The 24,017-nt window shown below is 40.6% G+C and overlaps 1 protein-coding gene across 2 annotated transcripts in view; it reads left to right on the top strand.

Moving 5' to 3' along the window:
• The window catches only part of ap3b1a (adaptor related protein complex 3 subunit beta 1a), a 49,484-nt gene that overhangs the window by 4,437 nt on the left and 21,030 nt on the right, over nt 1-24,017 (top strand). For both annotated transcript variants that reach the window (XM_034095453.2, XM_034095452.2), the window contains exons 2-22: nt 829-904; nt 1,007-1,081; nt 3,250-3,345; nt 3,913-4,073; nt 6,547-6,613; nt 10,879-11,061; nt 11,646-11,801; nt 12,777-12,874; nt 12,965-13,019; nt 13,103-13,174; nt 13,616-13,678; nt 13,799-13,931; nt 14,034-14,143; nt 14,251-14,427; nt 15,732-15,918; nt 16,754-16,884; nt 17,770-17,929; nt 19,066-19,243; nt 21,104-21,251; nt 23,137-23,185; nt 23,620-23,723. In XM_034095453.2, coding sequence (XP_033951344.1) covers nt 829-904; nt 1,007-1,081; nt 3,250-3,345; nt 3,913-4,073; nt 6,547-6,613; nt 10,879-11,061; nt 11,646-11,801; nt 12,777-12,874; nt 12,965-13,019; nt 13,103-13,174; nt 13,616-13,678; nt 13,799-13,931; nt 14,034-14,143; nt 14,251-14,427; nt 15,732-15,918; nt 16,754-16,884; nt 17,770-17,929; nt 19,066-19,243; nt 21,104-21,251; nt 23,137-23,185; nt 23,620-23,723 — 2,479 coding nt within the window. The remainder of the gene's footprint in view (nt 1-828; nt 905-1,006; nt 1,082-3,249; nt 3,346-3,912; nt 4,074-6,546; nt 6,614-10,878; nt 11,062-11,645; nt 11,802-12,776; nt 12,875-12,964; nt 13,020-13,102; nt 13,175-13,615; nt 13,679-13,798; nt 13,932-14,033; nt 14,144-14,250; nt 14,428-15,731; nt 15,919-16,753; nt 16,885-17,769; nt 17,930-19,065; nt 19,244-21,103; nt 21,252-23,136; nt 23,186-23,619; nt 23,724-24,017) is intronic.

Here is a 24,017-nt window from a genome sequence, read left to right as displayed (position 1 = left end):
GAGACAAAAGAAAATGGAAGTTTCAGAGTATTTTAGGAAAGATGAAAGACTTCATTCATTTATTTTTGACTGAAAACAGGCATACAGTCACATGTCCAGAACAAATCAGTTTTCTGCTCTCTCTCTGAAGTTCATGTTAGTTAACTTTATTATCCAGAGTTTTATCTTATTCCCAGAAATACAAACCTATCCTTTATTTATTTTCTTTCACCTATTTGTATGAAAACAATAGCTACATTTTAATGTTAACTCTTGTACGTTTTTGTTCTTCTTGCTTTAGCTGAATAACTATGTTTGTGAATGTCAGTGCCACAGTAACGAGACATTATCTCTAAGTGTTTGGCCTCTGTGTGTAACAAACAACCCGTGTTGCACTGTAACAATGTGTGTTAGCATTAGCCTATCATGAGCATCGTCAGATCTGATTGCAAAGCTAATAGCAGCTAGTGGCTAGCGTTGTGGACACCTATGCAATGTCTTTGGCTGAAATAGATTTGATTTTCTTTTGGTGCTTTTAACATTTGGGGGTAGGTTTATTGTGTGGCAATCAAAGATGAAATGTTATCTGTGTGTATTGCTAGATTATTCATTTACTGTTAGTCTCCTGAAGAGCAAATAATGTACACAATGTTTGGCCTATCGGAGCAAATGTGACTGCTCGCATGTTAACCCTGTAATCTGTGGAGCTGACACAGATGTTGTGTCTTACAGCACCTTTGGTCAAGCTTTGACCCTTCAAGCTGATTAGTCAAGTCGCCTAGCAGTGTTTGCTAGGCTTTTTCTAATTTGACCATAAAACGTGGAAATAACACTATTTTCTTTCCTAAGGAACGAAGACCTTAAAGAGATGTTGGAGAGCAACAAGGAGTCGCTCAAACTGGAGGCCATGAAAAGGGTTGTTGGGGTGAGTCTTTGAAATATGTGTGTGTCTTCTCTCAGGTGTTCAGTTTACTGTCTGTGATAAGAAAGGTGGATAACACTCTGTATTGTCTGATTTCTTTTTCAGCTAATTTCCAAAGGCAAAAATGCATCGGAGCTGTTTCCTGCTGTCGTGAAGAACGTCGCGAGTAAGAACATCGAGGTATGACCTTGTATATCACAGAACAAATTCCTCATCACTGTTTTCCTCTTTGCCAAAGTCGTTTTTTATGATTCATTAAATTCTCGTGTCACACAGCACGTTGGTGGGAACTTCCTCACTTCAATATTTCAACAGACACACTTGGTCAGATAAGTGTAAAACCGACACATAAATACTTTACATTTAAATACATTTTAAATAAAACAAATAAAGTCTCTTTTATGCAAGTTCAATAAAAAAGTCTCTTTTATGCAATTTAATAATCAATGATATGCTCCACCATATGCAGCTCTAATAACAAACTAAGAGATACTATACACCAACGGCATTCATGCTTTTATATTTTTTGGGCAGTTCCCCACAGGTTACCTCAATAAAAAAATGGCTGAATTAATGAATGAGAATGAATATATAAAAAATATAAATAAAATAAAAAAGGGTATTACAAGTCTTTATAGTAGCTCAACTAGTGTTATTTCTTCATCTTAAACAGTGGCTTAAAGATACTCTGTAAATAGTACTGCACTAAACCACAGCAGAGTTGTGCACAGCCTCTCCCAGTGAATGACCAAACACTAAGCAGCAGCTCAAGAGGGGTTCCCATGCCCGTAGCCTGTGAATATTGATTAGCAGCAGCGTTCTAATCAGGTAGCACGAGGGGCAGCATGCTAGAGGTGCTGCTCGGAGCCCGGCGCTGTGCAAGGCATGCAGCCCAAAGCAGCTCGTGGCAGGGCGGGGGAGCAGGTGGGAGGATGTAATTGGCAGTAGAGAGCCCACAGTCACGTCTCCTCTCTCCACCCTCGTACACACCAGCTGCTAAGGTAGTGCGGTTTCTTCCACACTTTACTCACCTACAGTATGTCTCTCTAAAACACCCTCATCTCTTGTCTCCTCGTCACTGTGAGCTGCTATTGATCCCTGCTAATTAGAGATCAGCGCAAGAGCATGCAACTTATTGACAGTGTTGCGTGATTTCATATTGGTGCGCTTCATTTGCTTTAATTATGGCTGCACTTCAGTTAAAAAACACACTTCATACATGCTTGTAGCTTTCTTTGGCACGCTTGTTTCAGTCTTTCATGTCATGCAGAGACATTTTATTTTTTTGTTTGATCAAATTCATATTTCTTTAAGGCAGAACAATTGTATAATTTACATACATACCACATAAAGGAACATACAGACAACTCCCTTACAAATAAACTAACAAAAAACTAAAATCTCATAAGATAAACACCCCCTAAAAAGCAAATTCTTAAGAAATGAAATGTCCTTTTGATGCTGAGCAAGTTTTAGAGCCCAGACTTAACGGTTCAAAATGAGATCAGCCGTGAGCTTTGTGGCCAACGAAAGCAGCCCCGGGGGGCAGATGGGTTGCGTCTGCTTTTATAGTGAGTAATGCCGTTAATTCCAGCAGTAATGACCAGAACGATGATTGAGAACTGTGCTGCACTGCTGCAAGTCAATACTCACTGCATTAGGAGGCATGCTGCTGATTACCTATTACACTCTTGCCGATTGTACCTGAAATGTAACCTTACCCCTGACCTCACCCTTAAATCAGTTCCTAAATGAAATTATAAATAGATTCTGGATTAAATCCTAATTTCTCCTAATTTCTATTATCCCAGTTCCTGTAGTTATGATCCCACAGGCGGATAGAAATCAGTTAGTCTTTTTCTCTGACTTAGCAGACGAGCAACCTTTGGCCTGAAGTTAAGCTTGTCAGAAAACTGGACAAATATTATCTCAGGCTTTCCTGTGAAAGAAGAAGAGGCATGGAAGCCAAAACACAAGAAGGGGGGGGGGGGGGGGGGGGGCACATAATTCAATAGCCATTTCTGAAAGGGAACACAAACTCATAGCCTCCTTCTGTGCCTGAAGCAACACTGAAGCACATCTGCTGCTGGAGATATCAAGACAGGAACACTTTCTATACTCAAACACAAACACACTGAGCCCCATGCTTTAAGTCATTAGTACTGTTCATGTTATTCCTTTGATAGCTGCAGTGATGGATTTTAACACGCAGCACGTCCTTTCACACAACCCTTCTAAAGTTTTATATCACAGCTGGTTTCCTAGATTTTTTTGAAAACCCAAGTGCGGCATTAATTCCCCTTTCCAGCTGTTAATTGATTGCTGTTTTATGTAATTGTCCTTCGCAGCTTAAGAAGCTTGTGTATGTGTACCTGGTGAGGTATGCAGAGGAGCAGCAGGACCTGGCTCTGCTCTCCATCAGCACCTTCCAGCGGGCCCTCAAGGTAACGTTTCGACCCCTCGACTTTCTATACTTATTATTCCCGACACTGTGAAAAGCTGCTATATTTGAGTATAGATACAGGCTTGGAAAAACTGATATTATTTATCATTTAGAAAAAATGTATGTTATCGAGTGTGTGTTCCTCTTGTATATTGACTGTGTATTTTCTGGCCTTTGTACCCTAATAGCTGCAATGTTAAACATATCGTTTTGTTAGAATCGACATTAGAGGTGCAACTAACGATTATCTTCCTATTAGATCAATCTCCAGATGATTTCCTCAGTTAATGGATAGGACTATAAAATGTCAGAAACTAATTAAAAATGTCAAATTCAGTTCCTCAAAGTCCGTAATCTCCACATTTGAGAGGCTGTAAGCAATTTTCTGCCAATTTTGGATGAAATATTGATTTAAATAAATATAACAGTTGGTGATAATTTGTCTATGTAATCAGACGATTGGCGATGCTCTATCTGCCATGTTTCTTCATTATCTCCACCAGCTTACCAACATTTATTAGTAGGCCAAACTGACAGATTTCTTTCTTTTTCTGTATCTCTTTGCCAGGACCCAAACCAGTTCATCCGGGGCAGTGCGCTGAGAGTTCTGTCCAGTATCCGGGTCCCCATTATTGTCCCCATCATGATGCTGGCCATCAAAGAGGCGGCAGCTGACCTGTCCCCGTACGTCAGGAAGACATCGGCCCACGCTATCCAGAAACTCTACAGGTACACTTCTGTGCTTCTGATGTGTTTGTAAATATTAAGGCTGCAACTCAAGCTGCAGGTGGAGCCAGTATCTGCTCCTCACCTTGACTGGCTCTCCTTACCTCTACTTTCTGAGCAGTTAATACAGAAACGTTGGGTAATGTTGATATAAGGAGGTTTTTCTTGCAGTTATCTACTCTTATCAGCTGAGTCTTTCTGAGATTGGCCTGAATCAAAGAATGAATGAGGACTTGACATTTGAGCAAAGTAGTAAAACTGAACCGCATAGCCCCCGTCCGCGGAAACTCAGCTAACTGACGATATGAACCATTTTTACCGAAACAAAACACAAAAGCCAAGCGTTTTTAAAACTATTTTTGTATTTACTATTTACTTGCACTATATTTCTGTTTATCTGTATTATTGTGTTGCACTGTTGGAGGAGCCTGTGACCTAAGATGTTCATCGTCATAACTACTCTGTAGCTATGTTCGTATGACAAAATAAAAACCTTGAACCTTCTGAATTAGCACATAACGCACTTAGCACATAACTCACGGTAGAAATATTTTATACTTCATCGGATCTGCACATACAATATATCATATGAAAGCTGAGCTTCCACAGATTCCAATGGTATAAGTATCATCACTGTGCGACCAGACCTCAGGGCAGCGAAAGCCAGCAAGGCAACACAGAACTTCACTTTACTGGGCCAAAACAGCAAATACGTCTTACCTTTGCTGTGTTCTGATCAGAAGTTGTGTTCAAGGGCATTACAACGCATATAAACGCTGCTGAAGGTTAATCCAATGTCTCTGTGTCACTTTGAAATGATTACTGATAATCCACCATAACATTTATGTCAATAAGAGTAGTTTTCATATATAGCTGCTATGAGAGCTACGAGAGCTTCCGGTTTTGGGTATGCTGGCTGCGCATCACTCTCATTCACCAATGGTAATGTTTAGCTGTATTTAGGAACTCCCGCTCAATTCTATTGGCTCTAACGGTTCAAAAGAGGTGTCAATCACCAAAATCGACCAATGGGTTCCAGAGATATGGCAAATCCACCCAAATGACCCCAGAAGTGTTTTTTTTTTTTTAACCTCTCTTAAAAAGGTCAAATATCACTTGTTTTGCATCAATCTTGATACAGGTTACTTATTATATGTTATAGTTTGGATTCCTAAAGCTATTCGCCTACTATCCCATCATCCAAGGGTGGTTTTCACTATAAGTAATGGGGGTTTTTTCAATCTGATTTTACTTTAAAATAAAAACATCTATATTGATTCTGACTATTCTACATCCAACTCACAGGTTTATCATTAGTTTGAGAAAAAAGATTATTAATTTAACCCTTTTAGAAGGGAAGGTATAGTCATTTGTTCTGGGTATGTCATTTTCGAGCCTGAGACCTGAAAAACAGGCTCGGGGCTTAAGGGTAGGGTAGGTAAGTTTGAGAAACCGGCTCGAGATCGCTAGAATTTGAAAATACACAACCGGAGAAAATCTGCCACTTCCTTACAGAGCCCCTCCTCCAACACACACGAACGTGCACATGACCAATGAGGGCACGAGATAAGTTTGTGCTCCGATGGAAGGCTGACAGGCAGGTAGCCCATCCAATCCAGGCCGGCTAAACGGATTGGATGTACTTTTTACAGTATTACGGCTTCTACAGATGACATTTTTTTATGGATTTTTTGTCAAAGCACTTCAGATATTCATTGCTATCGGGATGTTAAGAGCATTCCATGGAATATAACAAAAAGTGTATCTCGAGCCGGTTTCTGAAACTTACCTACCCCACCTTTAACAGGTTAAATTAATGGATCAGTTGCATATGTGATTTAAAGTCTCACCTATTAACTTTAAAGTGCACTTTATTGATTTGGCATATTTGTATTTAAGTCTTGGAGTGTATGCTCTATTTAGTGCCCCAGGTAGTGACCATGGTAGAGCTGCAACTAGCCTTTATAGTTCTTATTAAATTATAGTTTCATCTATAAAGTGACTGAAAATTATGAACATTGGACTTCTTTAATATCCTAAATCCCTAGAAGATGTATTCAATCAACAATCCAATACCCTTAAAATATTAATTTCACCCTCGGATATGATGTAAAATCACCAAATCACCAGAATAAAGAAACTTCAACTAGAGAATGTTTGGAGCTAAAAAGGACTAAAATGATGAATCGATTATAAAAATAGGTGCAGATGTCTTATATGCCAATTGACTAACTGGTAGATCAACTTGTTACAGCAGTGTCTGTTACATAGGAATCATTGAATAGTACTGGTCAGTCACAGTCTAGATCAGAGTTTAAAACATGCTCATTGTCAGTTGATGTGACACCCAGACACCGAAGTATTCAGAGCACACAGAGGGGACGTCATTTCATTTGTAAGTCCATCAAGTGTTCATGTTATGTGAATAATTGCCATTCCTTAGTTCTCTCTCTCTCTCTCTCTCTCTCTCCCTCAGCCTGGATCCAGAGCAGAAGGAGCAGCTGATCGAAGTGATAGAGAAACTATTGAAAGACAAAAGCACAGTAAGTACAAAGTGAGAGCTTTACAGTAAACGTCCCATGATGAAAAGCGCAGGCCACTGGAGGGCGCCCCAGTCAAGCAGTTCTCCTCTCAGCGCTCCATCCCACAGCTCATTCGGCAATGCCATGGTTTGTTAACACCCACTTAAACCCACACATCTTCAGATGCTCCTTGTTAAGTTTCCATTTGGAAGGAATCTTCGCACTGATGCTAGTGTCAGCTTAACTTTCTCAAAGGCCAACTTCTTCTCTTTCCCCCCCCCAAAATGGACCGTAATGAGTCGGAGTCTCACATTTGGTGTTTAGGCCGTCCCAGACACAATACAGGCAGCCCATTATAAGTCAGCATGCAGCACATTAATTTGAGGAGGTCACAGTGAATACTAAGGGTGTTTAAATGTCAATTTCAAATATGTAGACGTTGGCTACAAAATGGGTTTGTACGTGCGAGTCATGCACAGTTTGTCGTGTTTATGTATTCATAGGGTATACCTATCATTATACAAACAAAACAAGGCAGCTTAGGCCAAGGGGGGATGGAAAGCCCAGTACCAGATGCATAGCATATTTAGCCCCGGACGCTAACGAAGACAGATGACTTCTCCCCCGTTGGAGCCCACATTGTGAGGCTGGGGACAGGGAGAGAGGGCACTATCATCACACAGATGCACGAGCACTATCAGTCGCTGATGAATGGGGGGGAATCTAAACATAGTGAATACGTAATGGCTTTCTAGCTATGCATTTTTAAAATGCTAAGTCGCTACGATGAAGCATTTAGAAGTCCCGCAACAATGGTCAGTCCTCTTGCCATTTATCAAAGGCTGAACATGTCGATGGGTCACAGATTTGACTTATATATTTTCAGTTCACCAGTCATGAGGAGAACTGCGCTGCCGAGGAAAGTGGTTGTAAAATGTTTTACATTTGAACATGTTTTTTTCTTCTTATTTCGTTTTTTGACAATCACCAAACTTGCTTTTTATTTTTGTATCTTTACCAAACACCAATACAAATTCCTTGTGTATAAAAATATACTAATTCTGTGAGTTGTTGCATTTTCTGTGTGAAAATGACTCACACCTACAAGCAATTTACACCGTAGTTTCTGCATAGCTTACTTCATGTTTTAGATACTGGGTAACTACACTACTTCTACCGCTTTCTTTACTGTAGCAGGAAAAGCGTAGCTAATTCTGATAATGATTGTTTAGATCCATCAAGTGTCCTAATCCCAATGTTATTAATTACACCTGCTTGTGCTCTAAAAAAAATGCTGTAAAAGCTTTATTGCCACCTTAATGTATCAGTTCATCACCCATATTTCCAGACTCTGAGTTATGTGTTAGTGGATCGATTTAACTGCAAATAAGTGAATTAATTTAGGAAACTGGTACTTAACTGATGTCAGTGTGCTGCCTGTAGCACACGGAAACATTTGCTTATTGTTCCAGTGTGTTTCTGTCCGGGCCTCCTGACATTTACCTTTACAGATGTGCCTGTTTGGTTAAATGGCTGTGACACGCGGCGGCCTGCTTATAGGCAGGATGGTTTAAAAAGAAAATGGGACGGGCCCGATGACAGAGACAACATAGGAGTTTGTGCAGCTGTTTTACCGTGATGGATCTATTATCCAGCCATTACAAGATAAATGATCGATCCCTCCCACCACCCCGCCCCCCTGCACCCTCGGCAAAATTGAAATGAGAACAGAAAGGAGGGTGACGGGGGGGGGGGGCTATGATAAGGGGCTAGGTGTGATGCCCATTCATTTAAGAGGGGAAAAAAGTAGGGAGGAAGGAGAGGAGCGAGGGAAGGGAGGATAGGCCGACCCCACACCGGGCCATCAATCAAAAAGCCGCACGTTGTCTCTGGCGTGATGACCCAGCACTTTCTGCCTCCCTGGCACCCTAATTAGAATTCATAGCAAAATAGATGCAAGGAAACGGTTTGGGCCCCTTCATAATTTTATAGGAAATTTATTGTTATTAGAAGAACCATTTGCTTAGTGTGATTTTTCCATTACCGGCTTGTCACGCAGGCTAGATAATACGGTCGAGGAGGGGGGAGGCGGCGTATGAGCTCCATAGATTGGGGTGTCAGTTTTGTTGATGGTGCATGTAGTTTACCTTGGAGCTGTGTCTAATGGGGGAAGCTGGTGGAGAATGCACAAAGCCTTGCAGCAGGATCCACATGCTCAGAAACACTGCTGCCTGTAATAGCCTCAGAGACGGGGGGAGAGGCCTTGGGAGAATACCAGGGGAGAGAAATACATGCTGAATTTACTTTATGTACTCCAATTGACTGCTTTGAGTGTGTTTATTGGCAGATATATTAACTAAAAACACCAGCGTTACGTCAAGCTGCTGCAAAGCCACTTTAACATAGCAGTAATACATACATAGCATAGTAAAGCCATGATTTTGTTTAGTCTATACACTGGTACCTGTGAACATTTGTCATTGGAACTACTTCCCATTACTCCCTATTAGGCCTGCAAATAATGATTATTGTCATTTTCCACCTCCTTAATATTTCAAAATGAATCATTCGTCTATAAAATGTAGGAAATATTGAATAATGTACATCTCAGTTTCCTAAAGTCCAATGTGATGCTTTTTAAATGTTGTCATTTTTTCAGTCGAAACCCCAAAGATATTCTATTTCATACGGAAAACAATCGTGACATTTCATTTTGAAATGCTGCAAAATGTATTTATTATTGATTATTTTCTTCTCCTATTAATAGACTAATCCATACTGCTGTAGTTACCATAACAACAGTTTGTATCACGTTTTGTGGATTATCGAGAATGATTATATAAATTGGATGTCTAGGCTTTCATAAATAAGCTCTCAATTGCCAATTTATTATTTATTATGTAGTTTGCTAAAAGAAATGCAGTCTATTAAAACAATAAATCATTTTCAGTACGATAATAATGCGTCGTTTAGATGTGTGCTGATCAAATCCTTTGAAGGATATAGTGTTAATTTAATCTGTATTGCACACAAAAGGAGGTATTGTCTGTTATATAATAATTTAAGTTATTGTTGATATAAATAGGGTGGACATAATATTAGAAACAGCTATGCATATAATGCAACATATCTCAAGAGCATCATCAACTGCAGCCTCCAAAATGATTATACAGCTGAATCTACACCTCCTTTATCTTTATCATAATATGCATTTTCATGCCAGACTGTTGGTATTACGCTAGCTTGATCATGTTATTACACTTACTGGATCTACCTGCACGTGTCACTGTTTAAATGTAACTGGAATTGATGTGGGTTGTTCCATATATTTAACTTCATACATCGGTGCGATGCCATAAAAAGCAGTTGTTTGATCCTGCAGTGATCCATTCATCAGTATTAGTGTGTCGATGTCAGAAATGCTAATCATCACTCGGATTTAAGGTCCAGATTTCTCAGAGAATATACAGACGGCAGCCGTGCACACACACACATATCATACACACACTCACACACACAATCAATGCAGGCTCATGACAATGCTGATGGGTAAATGCACCGGGTTCCCACAGGGCCAGCGGGGCCAGAAGGCTTTAATTGGGAAGACCAGATTCTGCTGCCTCTCTCTTCTTCTCCACCCTCGCCTGCCCATGATAATGCTGTTTGCATATTAATACACCGCCATGTCACTCACTCAGTCTCACAGGCAGTCAGTGAAGCCAGCACGCAGTTGGGTGGTGGGGGGGGGGGGGGGCAGCCAAATGGGTTAAAAAAATATAAATACATTTTCTCTCTCAGCTGCTGCTTCCTCCTTGGCCGCCTTTCTCTGTAAATTGAACATAAAGTGGGTTTTGTTTGTGAGAAAATGTTAATTCGTGGGGAAAATAGGTATCATTGATGGATTTAGTTCACAGGGTTGAGTCAAATAAATGAGTTAAAAATTCAAGTGCAAACTTCTTTCCTTCTAATTATCAACTACTTAGAGGCGGAACTGTGCGTATTGTAATGAATGGTTTAAATTGGCCTTTTTCTTTTTTAAAGAGGAATTCTCGTGTTTTTCCTTCTTCCAGGGTCATATCTGTTAACCAGTCTTTATTTCTCTAGAGTCTTTAAATTACCACTTAGTTAGAGTTAAAGTATTTGTTCAATTTGTCTGCTACATATCCTCTCAACTTCCATTAACTCCAATGCTAATACTGGAGAGGAATAGATACAAAACAACAGCATTTCCCACGAGTTGTTTATTTTTTACATGTTTTTCTACTTGTCTCCGTTCCTTTCCGTAGCTGGTGGCCGGCAGTGTGGTGATGGCTTTTGAGGAGGTGTGTCCGGATCGCATTGACCTGATCCATAAGAACTACAGGAAGCTGTGTAACCTGTTGGTGGATGTGGAGGAGTGGGGCCAGGTGGTCATCATCTCCATGCTGACGCGCTACGCCAGGACGCAGTTCACCAGTCCCTGGAAGGAGGTGAGGCACTCATCACCTGAGGAAGTGTATACTTACTTGTGTATTTATCTACTTTCAGGAAATAGTCATCAACAAATGCACTATATCCAGCTGTTTGAAGAAACTACTAAAATGACAACAGGAAGACAGGCTGGGAATTTCCAAAAGTATTTAGAGAATAGCACCTCCCTTATCCAATTAAAAGTATAATTATGTAAATGTTTATACTGACACACAAATCTGGGGGAAAGTTGAGATTTGATTTCTGTATTTAGATTTAAAAGATTGGGTATTTAAATGATTTTCTTTTTTGACAAACAACATTTTTGAATTTGAAATACATTCAGATATTATCTGCACAAAAATGATTTCTGGGTAAATGTCAAATGACTCCTCTATAGAAGAGAAGTTAAAAGAATAATTAATTATTGTAGCACTGGAAAAAAAAAGGTTACTATAAGAGAAGTACTGTCAATATACTGTACAACTCTGTGTGTCACTCAATTTGCTCAATCCACCTTGGCGTTCGGGCAATTGTATCTCACAAGAATCCTCTGAAAAACATTGTGCTTTCGTGTGTAATGTTTGTGCTGTCTGCGTTTCAGGGTGCCACATTTGACGAGAACAATGATAAGGCGTTCTATGACTCTGATTCGGAGGACAAAAAAGACAAGACGGAGGCCAAGCCTTACACCATGGATCCAGATCACAGACTGCTGCTGAGGAACACCAAACCTCTGCTGCAGAGCAGGAACACTGCTGTGAGTGAGCTGGACATTTACACACACATACAGCCACATTCAAGTAGTGTGTGCTGCTTAAACCTGGATGAAGGTTTCTGAGTGCTTCCTCTTCTCGTATCTCAACACGGCTTAAGATAAAAGCTACTCTGTAGTCTTATACTGTATAGATGAGCACACGCTTTTAAATCCATTTCCCAGCAGTAATGCATTTCAAAATACCTTTTCTTTCTCCAATACAACACCGACCCTAGAAACAAAACACACACACACACACACACACACACACACACACACACACACACACACACACACACACACACACACACACACACACACACACACACACACACACACACACACACACACACACACACACACACACACACACACACACACACACACACACACACACCTGCCTACCATATTGTAACAAACAAGATAAAACACACCGTGAGTGCAGATCTCCATCACCCAGGAGCCTCAAGGTCTCTGTAGCTGTGTAGCAGCGGGAGGACAAATGCTCCCAAATGAAAGTGTTGATTAAAATGTGACATGCTGTGTCTTTACTCGCGACAACACAGTGACATCCTCCATCTTCATAGACGCCTGAACCTCCTTCATTCTGCCTGCAACGATGGACACACGTGCGCCTGCTATTTAAAGCTCCGCTGAAAAATTACCTTTTATACTGTGAAGTCGGGTCATGAGTGCTTTTGTAGGGCTCTAAGAAATGAGTGTGAAAGTATTTTATTTTAGCATAGGTAGACTGGGGGTACGATCTGGATGGTGGTGTAATAAAAACATGGAGCTTTCAAGTTACAAGGTGCGTTTCTCAGATTTTATTAAACATTAAATAGAGGAGAAGTAACATAAAGTGGGCCGCACTTCACAAACCCCCAAAAGCATAAAAGGACCTCTTTTCAAAGACAGATCTTGGAATGTATTGAAAGGTTAAAATGCAAAGATATCCAAGTGAATTCCTTTGTGTTTTAGGTGGTGATGTGTGTCGCTCAGCTCTATTGGCATTTGGCCCCTACGCAGGAAGTCAACATTATCACCAAGTCACTGGTTCGACTGCTAAGAAGCCACAGGTAATCCAGAATAAAATGTTCCCTTAAAAAGAAACGACTTCCCGTGACACAGTGTATCCATGTCTGATTATTTTCCTTTCTTTCGTGCAGAGAGGTGCAGTACATTGTGCTTCAGAATATAGCCACCATGTCCATTCAGAGGAAGGTGAGTCTGCTTGAGGACTTCAGAACAATATTACTGTCTTGATTGATGCAGTCTGCCTAATGGTCCGAATGATCTCCAAACAGGGGATATTTGAGCCCTACATGAAGAGTTTCTATGTCAGATCCACGGATGCAACACACATCAAAACACTGAAGGTAACGACCAGTTTATCTTCTGCATTACGGCATACTGTTACACACTATGGGCTCAAATGAGGCCAATGAGACATTGAGATTGGGGAAATGATGTTCATAAATGATTTCACACTGTGGTTGTTTATCGCTCATTAAAATGCTATCCAAATATCTGCTGGAGACATTGAAGTTTGTAATGTGTAGAACATATTGGTTGTGGACACAATGCGCTTGCAAATCAAAGGGGAGGTCACATCAAGATAATTGCTGTCATGAACAGAGCAGACGTTTCAAAGTTTGAATTTAAGCCGAACCGAAAAGTTGTTCTGCTTTGAAAATGACACATTTCTACATGTTTAGAAACTGTAATACTTTTTTGCAGTTGTTTTAATAGTTAATAATGCACAATATGCTACATTTCACGACTTAAAAATCCTACTTCTACATTCCTCTCCTTTGTAGTTGGAGATCCTGACCAACCTGGCCAACGAAGCCAACATCTCCACCATTCTGAGGGAATTTCAGGTTTGTGTTTTCTTTCTAAATTCTCCCAGTAATTGACATTAAAAGACCAGGGTTACTATTTGGGGTTCTACGCTTCCTGCCGTCTCCTCCTCCTCCTCACTTTCTCTTGCCTTCCTTCAGACCTATGTGAAGAGCCAGGACAAAGCGTTCGCCGCGGCCACCATCCAGGCCATCGGCAGGTGTGCCACCAACATCACCGACGTGACGGACACGTGTCTCAGCGGTCTGGTGCTGCTGCTGTCCAACAGAGACGGTACGAGACTTTCAGTCATGATTACAAGTGTCTACCTTCCTCTGTATATTACGGTTCTCTGACCGTCTGCTGTCGTGATAACTCGTTGTATTGTCTTTGCAGAGACCGTGGTGGCTGAGAGTGTGGTGGTGATCAAGAAGTTGCTTCAGACTCAGCCCACCCAGCACAGCGAGATCATCAAACACATGGCCAAGCTCTTCGACAACATCACTGTATTACTCTTAGCCTGCATGGAAGTTTAGAACGTTTCCAAAAATGGCATTGTGACACCATAATGTTTCGACTCTAACGGCTCCTTCTCTTTGATTGTGACGTGCAGGTCTCCATGGCTCGTGCCAGCATCCTGTGGCTGATGGGAGAGTACTGTGACAGGGTGCCAAAGATTGCCCCCGATGTCCTTCGTAAGATGGCAAAGACTTTCACAGCCGAGGAGGACATTGTCAAGCTGCAGACGGTCAACCTAGCAGCCAAACTCTACCTGACCAACTCCAAGCAGGTACATTTAATACCGTGTGTGTGTGTGTGTGTGTGTGTGTGTGTGTGTGTGTGTGTGTGTGTGTGTGTGTGTGTGTGTGTGTGTGTGTGTGTGTGTGTGTGTGTGTGTGTGTGTGTGTGTGTGTGTGTGTGTGTGTGTGTGTGTGTGTGTGTGTGTGTGTGTGTGTGTGTGTGTGTGTGTGTGTGTGTGTGTGTGTGTGTGTGATGACGACGACCTGCACATGTAGGAATAATGGAGCGAACGAACGCTAATATCTGAAATTAGCATCTGCATGATTGTAGTAGATAAATCAAATCCCTGTTGTCTAACTGTGCGCTTCTGATTTGTCCTTTTTTTTCTTCACAAGACACGGCGTTGTAATATCACACTTCTGGAAGTAAATGCTCAGTTTAAATATACAGCAGTGAATGAGACAGCTTTAACGTAATGGAGCATCTCTGCGCACAGCTTGGTGTCTATAGGCCCATTCAGGGAAATGGGGGTGATTTTGGCCTCTGAGCCGGGTTTATGAGCCCAGACGCTGCCTCCTCAAACGATCATCATTACACCTCATGCTCCTCGTAATGTGTCGGGAGAGTAGAGAGGAAGAGAGGAAGAGACAAAGACAATTCAGGAAAGGGTTCAGGTTATAATGTGGGCTTCATGGCGGCAGTCATTTTATGATTTTATGCCTGCCTAAATAATACATGTCGAAAGCTCTGTCTTGCTGTTTTTGGGCCAGTGGAAGGGTACTTAATTCACCCAGACTGTGGTAACGAGGAGACCTTTTCAAACTGGTGGTATACCAGGTATGTGCCTACTATTTATCCTTGTTTGATCCATTTCTGGGAATAGGACAATTGTAAATAATTCACTTTTTGATGATTAGATTGATACCAATCATTATGTTCCTTGAGTACAGAGCTGGAGCCAGAAGACAGTTATATTAGCTTAGAAGACTGGGAACAGATTGAAACAGACTGACTCTATCCAAAGACCAACACTTTAAAAGCTCTAAAACAAGAACATCTTAAATCTAGTTTGTTTAATCAAAACAAAGACAGTTAAGTAGAAATGACTTGATGTGGTTTTAAGGGGAATGTTGTGCTCCAGCTTTTGTTCTTCTTTGCAAGAAGCGAGCTGGGGCGTTGGCTTCCTGCAACTTCAAGAATGTCGTCATGATGTTTTCTTGGCCAGCAAACAAATAAGTGTCTTTCTTAAGCCGGATCATAAACCACCAATCCTTTCCCACATATGCTTGCCTTTTACTCCCGTCCTCCACTCTCTTCACTTTCACCCCCCTTACACATCATCTCTGACCCCAGACTAAGCTGCTGACCCAGTACATCCTGAACCTCGGCAAATATGACCAGAGCTACGATATCAGAGACCGAACACGCTTCATAAGACAGCTGATAGTGCCCAACGAGAAGAGCGGCGCCCTCAACAAGTACGCCCGACGCATCCTACTGGCCCCCAAACCAGCCCCTGTGCTCGAGTCTTCCTTCAAAGGTACTAAACACACATTACATCCTCTAAATAGGTAGAGGTTTTAAGATAGAATACCATTCCTCTCACGTTTGGTTATTCATCTAAAGCTAATCACTGAATCCATATTAACTGGACCTCTATTTCACATCTAGTGACTCTATTTCCTGTAGTATGCAAAGTGGATTTAGACAGTAGTTTTATTATTCTGGTGTGTCTTTCCCTCTGAAGGGCAGTTAGGTCAGACCCCTTTACCTTGGACTAATGAGATGGGTAAATTATTGAGCTAATGCTCACCTTTTTCAGACATTGGGAGAAAAAAAAATCTCCTCATTTAGCTGTCTCTTTTTTCTCTCTCTCTCTCTCACTCTCTCTCTTTTCTCTACTGAAGGGACAGAAACAGCCTTCAACACCATTACAATTCAGAAGCAGTCTGCACCTACTGGATGTTTATGGAAAGTGTTAACCACCCCTGTCATTCTTAATATTCACAAGAGAGAGAGAGAGAGAGAGAGAAAGAAAACACTAAGGAATGGCAATTATTCACATAACATGAAAACTTGATGGACTTACAAATGAAATGACGTCCCCTCTGTTTATGTGTGTACAAAAGCAGAGAGCTGATTTTCAAACCATGATACCTATAACCTATTTCTTGTATTAAAGGTCTCTATATGGACACAGTGACATTAGGTGGCTTTTCTTTTATCCTCCATATGGCTATTTCTTGAAATATGCTTTGTTTTTGGTCGTACCTTTTAATGTTAGTCTCCATTTCACTAAAGTGACCTCCTCCTTGCTTTACACCACTCTCGTATCTTCAACCCAGTGCTTTTTTGTCATTTCCCTGTACTTGCAGATCGAGACCGTTTCCAGCTGGGCACTCTCTCCCACAGCCTCAACACTAAAGCTGCAGGATACCAGGAGCTCTCTGATTGGCCAGCTGTTGCTCCTGATCAGTCTGTGAGGAACGTGGAGGTCATTGAGCCAGTAAGAAAACCAACCTTAAGGCCACTCTCCTTATCGTAGTTTTACCTCCTTTGTGTATAATTCTAACACACAGCTGTTTGTGTATCCTCTCTTAACTGTCAGCATCCCTGCAGAACGAAATCGTTCTCATTATGTCTGACAGACATTATTGAAGCGCTATGGTTTCATATTGTTTTCACGTTAAAGCAGTGGGTGTTAAAAGTGCAAAAATGTTTCCTTTTTATATTACGAAAAATATTGTTTGCTGGGTTTGGATTGGGTTCCATACTGCTCACAGGTGAGAACTTTTTCAATCGTGAACATTTTAAGAACCAAACATTTAAAAAACGTAACGGCTTTGTTTTTCAGTGAGGGATATTATTGACTGTGTTGTTTTTTCTCCGAGCACCAGCTTTATTATTGTTATTTCGTAGCACCTAATGGGGATCCTAATAAAACAATTAACAACAACAAAAAACTAACACAACAAAGTTTATTTCGAGCTTTAAGTATAAGGTTGATTTAACAGAGAACAAATCTGGAAACTTGGGAAAAACGGATTGAAACTGACTCAATCTGGCTAATTGACGAGTTCCATTGCATCCATTAAAGCAAACAAGAGGTATAAGGCGTTTATATCCAACTCTTTGCAGACTTCTAATGGCAACACAGTTTATTTTGTTAGTAGTTTTTTGGCCCGTTAGTATAGTTTTTTTTATAATAATGACATCGCAGTATAACTAGTTATGTTTACATTAAACACCTATTAAATAAAATCCTCACAATTATTACAATACTTTAAAATCTGGTTATTCTACTAGTATATCTCATTAGTCCAATCCCTAAATGATAAATCTCAGATGCTGGAATTACTTTAGCTCACATCCTTTCTATGTATCTGTGTAGGTGCAAGAGTGGGCACCATCGGTTGGGAAAACCAAGAAATCAGGAAAACCCAAATATGCTGACAAGTTCTACTCGGACGATGAAGAGGAGAAGAAAGAGGAAGGATCTGAGAGCAGTAAAGACAGCAGCAGCAGCAGCAGCAGCAGCAGCAGCAGTGAAGGTTTGTTTTCTGTCTCTGTGTTTGAAAGCCCATGTTTTTGTCTCACAGATTTATTTTGACCAAAAGTTTTGTTGTTGCCTTTGTGAAATAGTGTATAGTATATACTTGAATTGCCTATACTATATACTTTTAAATCCAGGCTGAAGACTTTTCTTTTTGTCGCTGCTTTTAATTGAACTATTCATATCTTAAACTGCACTGTAACTTTTATCCATGTATTTTTCCTTTTAATGTTTATTTTATTAGCTTTTCTTTTTTAATGCTTAATGTCTTTCATTTTTTGTAAAGCACTTTGAATTGCCTTGTGTTGAAAAGTGCTATATAAATAAACTTGCCTTGCCTTGCCTTGCCTTGCCTTGCCTTGCCTTGCCTTGCCTTGCCTTGCCTTGCCTTGCCTTGCCTTGCCTTGCCTTGCCTTGCCTTGCCTTGCCTTGCCTTGCCTTGCCTATAGAAGTTATGATCATTAAGGTTTGATGACACGTTTGGTCACTTGTGGATAAGTCAAGTGCAGTTGAATACTACAGGTCCAAGAATTCAAAGCAGTAAACACACATTAGGCAGCTACAGCTAGAGCAACTGATGTGTCTGTTTACAGTGCAACCAAACAAGAAGTCAGTTAATGATGGCCAATCTTATCAATCTAAGGGGGGATTTAGTTAGTATTGGCAGTAAAGGAATACAGCTCTGATGAAATATTAGGAGAATTAACAGTGATATCAAAAAGCCAACATCACAACAGAATGCTGGATTACACGCATGACAAGGCGAAGCAAGGCAGGTTTATTTATATAGCACCTTTCAACACAAGGCAATTCAAGTTGCTTTACAAAAATGAAAGACATTCAGACAAAGTTATTTAAAAACAGTCATTAAAAAGATAATCATTTAATTCTTTAATTTAATTGAATTCTAAATCCTGCGTATATTCCTGTGAACTAAAAACATGGACAAGAATTTCGTACTCTGCCACTCCAAAAATATACAATATAAAAAGGTAAATTCAGATTGTTAATTAGTTGATTCTACTGATAAAATGCCGACTATAGAAGTTATCCAAACAGTGTTTGATTTCATGAAAATATCGAACTTAAATTCACCAGTCTTTGATATACTGTTTATACTAACGTTCTGTACAGAGTCCGGCAGTGAGAGTGAGGAGGAAAGCAGTGAAGAGTCAGAGAAGACCTCCAGTGATTCTGGAAAGAGTTCCAGTGGATCTGAGAAAAGCTCCAGTGAATCTGAATCTGAACCAAAGAAGAAGAAAAAGACCAAGAAGGCACCACAAAAGAAGAGCAAGCCACCTGCTGCTTTCAGGTACGGTTAAACCCCTCCCACCTGTGTGAGGCTGGAAGCAGGATTTCTCTTCCCTGCGGTTTGTGTGTCCAGAATCCAGATGTTTCATATTTTTCTCTTTTTCCTCGTAGTTGATTAGACAGCCGTGTGAGAGGAATCAGAGGCGTCGTAAACAACAGATGAGCTTTGCTGAATAAATAAGCTCAAACCCACTTTTGTTAACGTCTTTCGCTATTTTATAATATATACCACAACCTAGCTTCTTGCATTTTATTACCTTCTGTTTAGCTAGTACTTCATCCAATATGTTTAACAGGAAAGTGTAGATTAGTTTATTTGTACCTGTTGCTGTCTGCACCTACAGCAAGGGTGAAGATTTGGAATCACATTACACATTAGTATTGTTTTGTCTTCAGTAAATCCTGTGACAAATACATTAGCATTTTTGTAATACAATATGACAAAATCTCTTTGTAGATCTTATGCACCAAATAAAAGGATACATTTTAAAATATGTTCATCGTATACAACCACAATCAGTTTCAGCAAAAAGTTTGAATTGCATGTCCTTTTTAACAAACAAGACTCTAGCAGGAGCAGATAACATGTTGTAAGTCCTTCGGGACATATACAAAACTATAAACACTCAGTCGAAAGGTTCACCACATGTAATTCAATTCAAAGAACAACAAATCTTACCATCTTTCTCAAAGGAGATTACAGTATAGTCAATGAGCCATTACACACCTATTGTACTGTACATACACCTTCTCTGTAACACACACACACACACACACACACACACACACACACACACACACACACACACACACACACACACACACACACACACACACACACACACACACACACACACACACACACACACACACACACTCACAGACACACGTATACACACATACCAGGCTGGCAGAGCTGCTAGAATATCGTTAGTGTGATTCCATTAACAAGCTAATCAAGGAGAATTTTCCTCCAGTAGCGTAACCCACATTTACATGGCTAATGGATAATGACTTTTGATTGGTCATTTAGCAGCCTGGTGTTGCCAATGAATGAGATTTGAGTCATTACTACTGAATATGCTCACGTACACTCTCGAACACACTGGCACATTTTTCTTATGCACTTCTACTTAATTTGCTCACGGACACACACAGTCACACACATTGTACCTGAATATGCTGTGTGACAGGCCGCCGGCTGACCCTGTTCTCTCCATTAGAGAGTATAATTAGAGCAACTCACCCCAATGCTCAAACACACACAAACACGCACACACACACGTACACACAGTAATTAGAGCAGCTCACCCCAGTGCTTCCACAACAAACACAGCATAATGCCCTCATTATGGCCCAGTCATTTCAGGCAGGGCCTAATCATGCCCACAGTGATTTATATCACTTTTTCCTGTTCGCCGCAAATGAAATCTGTAGGCCAAATTAATACTGGCTTTTCATCATCGCCCAAGTTAAAAAGCCAGTTACCGTCACAATTCCTCTCATTAATGTAATGGCAGAAAATCCCAGGCAGGCGGAGTAAACACTTATTATCGGGACAAATTGAAGAGGGACAGAGCAAGTGAAAGAGAGAGGAGGAAGATGGAGAAAATCTTTTTGAGTGAATACAACATTGAATTAGCTTCACAAACAAAAACAAATTGATCGTTGTTGTTCTGGCCACGCCACGCTCAAGCTTTTAGTTCGGATGGAGAATAAATTCAAAAAAGTTTGTTTGCCTAATGGCTTCCAGACAATTTGTTCAAACTGAATCAATGGAACCCGTGTGAGTTTTATGAAAATACTAAGCAGTCCTTGAATTCGCATAAATTCCTATTTTCTGTTCCTATGTGTGTTTCAGTGACTCGGATGAAAATGGAAATGGTCCTGTCGCTCAGGCCAGCAGCTCGTCAGCTGAAAGCTCCTCCGGGTCAGAGACAGACTCCGAGGACTCAGACCCCCCCGCTACACCACAGAAGAAGAAGAAAGACGTTAAGTCCAAACCTAAGGTGACTTGATTCAGTGCCGAGAAATTGATTTCATTTTGATATAAGATAAACAAATGGTTTTACAGAGGAGATCAGAAGAATCATTTCCTAATGGACAGCAATGTGCAGACTAGAGTGAGCCACACACATCCGGATGTCCCAAGAATATAAGAATAATATTTTTCTGAACTGCTTTGATATTTTTCTATTCTACTGTATAAAGAAACCTGGTATATTCCCCATGTGGCGAAAACGTCAAATCACAATATATATTACAGGGTGCTAATTTTTCTCCTGTGGTATCAGGTTTATTTAGTCTCTAATTTATTTGTCCCCTTCCCGTCTTTTTCTTACCTATAATACTCATTATTTCTCACCCGTCCCTTTCCTTTCCTGCACTATGAAATTCTCATTTCATACATTTTGTCATTTGGACTCAGCCTATGAATTATGCATCTTTCTCCCCCTCTCTTTCTAAAAAGCTCTCTCTTTCTCCCTCTCATTTACCAACAACATTTCCGTCCCCATTACTGCCACCAAGCGTCAATAAGAGACCATCTCATAAGATACGGCTTCTAACTTTATTGTTTGTTTTAATTCCTCACTCCCGCCACTGTTTTTGATTCTCCTTCCTGTCTGCTCAGCCTAGAGTATGCAGAGTGGAGCCCTGGTTGGTTAGGAGGGTGTGCAGAAAGGTTGATAAAAGTGCTTGCATGTTTGAATGCATTTGTATTGGCCCTGTTCTGTTGCCAGCTACACCCCTTGGTTGTAATTCCCACAAGTCAACACCTGACAAGCCGCTATAGTCTGGGACACGACACTGTGCATGACTGGTCATTAAAGATTTCTCATGTTGTCAAGTTCTTCTGGGTTTTGGCCTGTTTTCAGTGTTATGCCCACACTAGAGAGGCTGGAGGGCAACAGAGGTCGCTTGGACAACTCGGATCCTTTCTTTTTGTCTTTCTTTTCTGCTCAGCAGTTATTTTTATGTGACACTTTTTGTCAGAATCTCATCAGGTTGAAAACCTTCAAACACAGAGGACAAACAAATGTTAGTTCACATGCATACAAAATCACAAACATTTTGTATGCCTCATTGCATTATTTCTAATAATAATAATAATGCAGTCACATTCCATTCTCAGGGTATTATAGTTCAAATGATAAATTGTGAGTTATTCTACAAAACATCATTAACTTAAATGAATTAATTAGAAAGTCTCTTTCTCTACTTGAAACCAAGCAACCCAGAAAACCTCACTGAACATCATCTGCGCTGTCTAAAAATATACACTACACAAAAGGAGCGCACACAAACCACGTAAAAGCCGTCGATTGCGCAACAGCACTCTCACACAATAAGGCAACAGAACAAAATACATTTAACAACGCAGAAACATACCAACGGCGTCTCTGGAGCCTCACACACACTGTCGCCAACTTCTCCCTCCCTGGCTTTGGCAACAAAAGACCGGCCATCACAATTCCTGCCCCTTTTGTTGCCGTGTTACCGGAAGCAGCATTAATATGTTTTAATAACAGCGCGCTTCTCATTAAGAAAAGAAGACTACGCGATTCAAAATAAAACAAATACCCCCTTGGTGTTGAACAATCCTATCACAATAGTCACCTAAACGAAAATACATACAAATAATTATTTATCAGTCCGTTTTTCTCAGATATTATTATTTTTTTTTCAATATTGACTTTCGTCTTGACAGATGTGTTTTATATAAGTGCAGAGGATTAGTTGTTAGAGTGAACGAGAGACACTGCCTGAAGAATTGAGCCAGTCTGGCTGCTGAATAACACTTAACACATTTCCGTACTTTTGTTTTTAGGTGTAATGTATTTCTGTAATGTCCTTGTGATATGTAACTCATCATCACGTTCCTGTGTTTTCCAGGCGGAAGTGAAGTCCAAGGTGGAAGTCTCCTTACTGGATCTAGTTGACTGTGAGTTTATCTTTTAACCGCTGTAAATCACGACATATTTGTTTGTAATCCAAGCTTCTTTTTGTAAAGTTTTTATATACACACAATCAAATGCCGGATCTTAAAATGTACTTATGGTCACAGACCCAGCTTTGCAGTTCAGCTTGTTTTAGTTTTATAGCCTGTTCTCTCATTAAAGCCTTTTTCAACAGACCAAACACTAATAGGTGGTTTTCTAGAAATGATGTGCTGAAATAGATGTATTTTCTGAGGCCACAATAGTAACAACAGTACACTTTGGTATATACTTTTTTATCAAATAAGTTTTACAGTAGTTGTAATGTCTTTGGATGTCTCTCTGTGACACTATCAAACATAACCTTTGATACTCATTAATGCAAGTTGTACTCTATTCGTTGTTGGCTTTGACATGTCTGCTTTCTGGGTCCTTTTAGTTTCTCCTGCTCCCACAAATGCACCACCGTCTTCGGTCATCTCCTCCAGCCTGCTCTCGGACCTTGAGGGCCTTTCTCTCTCCAACATCTCCTCCACCATGCAGGTTAGTGGTGGTATACTTGGTGTGTGCGTCTGCATTAGAGAACACACAGGATGACATCCCCTTCATCGCCGTGCCTTCAGAGTCATTTGTTCCTTCCTGCGTGACACTGATATAGCAGCGCAGCAGCGTGTGAGATGCTGGAATGAGCCTCTCTCTCCCCTGTGCAACATTTCTGCTCCAGACGCCGACTATTGACCTTTTCTGCCTCCTAATATTTATAGCCAGTCAGCGCGGCACAACTGCGCTTCCTGTTTCCTGTATCTCTTATAGTCTGTCTTTCTCACCCTCGCCGTC

This window comes from Pseudochaenichthys georgianus, chromosome 12 (genome assembly GCF_902827115.2).
Source record: "Pseudochaenichthys georgianus chromosome 12, fPseGeo1.2, whole genome shotgun sequence".
NCBI classification, from domain to species: Eukaryota; Metazoa; Chordata; class Actinopteri; order Perciformes; family Channichthyidae; genus Pseudochaenichthys; species Pseudochaenichthys georgianus.
The sequence above is the reverse complement of the archived record's forward strand: the minus strand, read 5'-3'. Positions and strand labels throughout refer to the sequence as shown.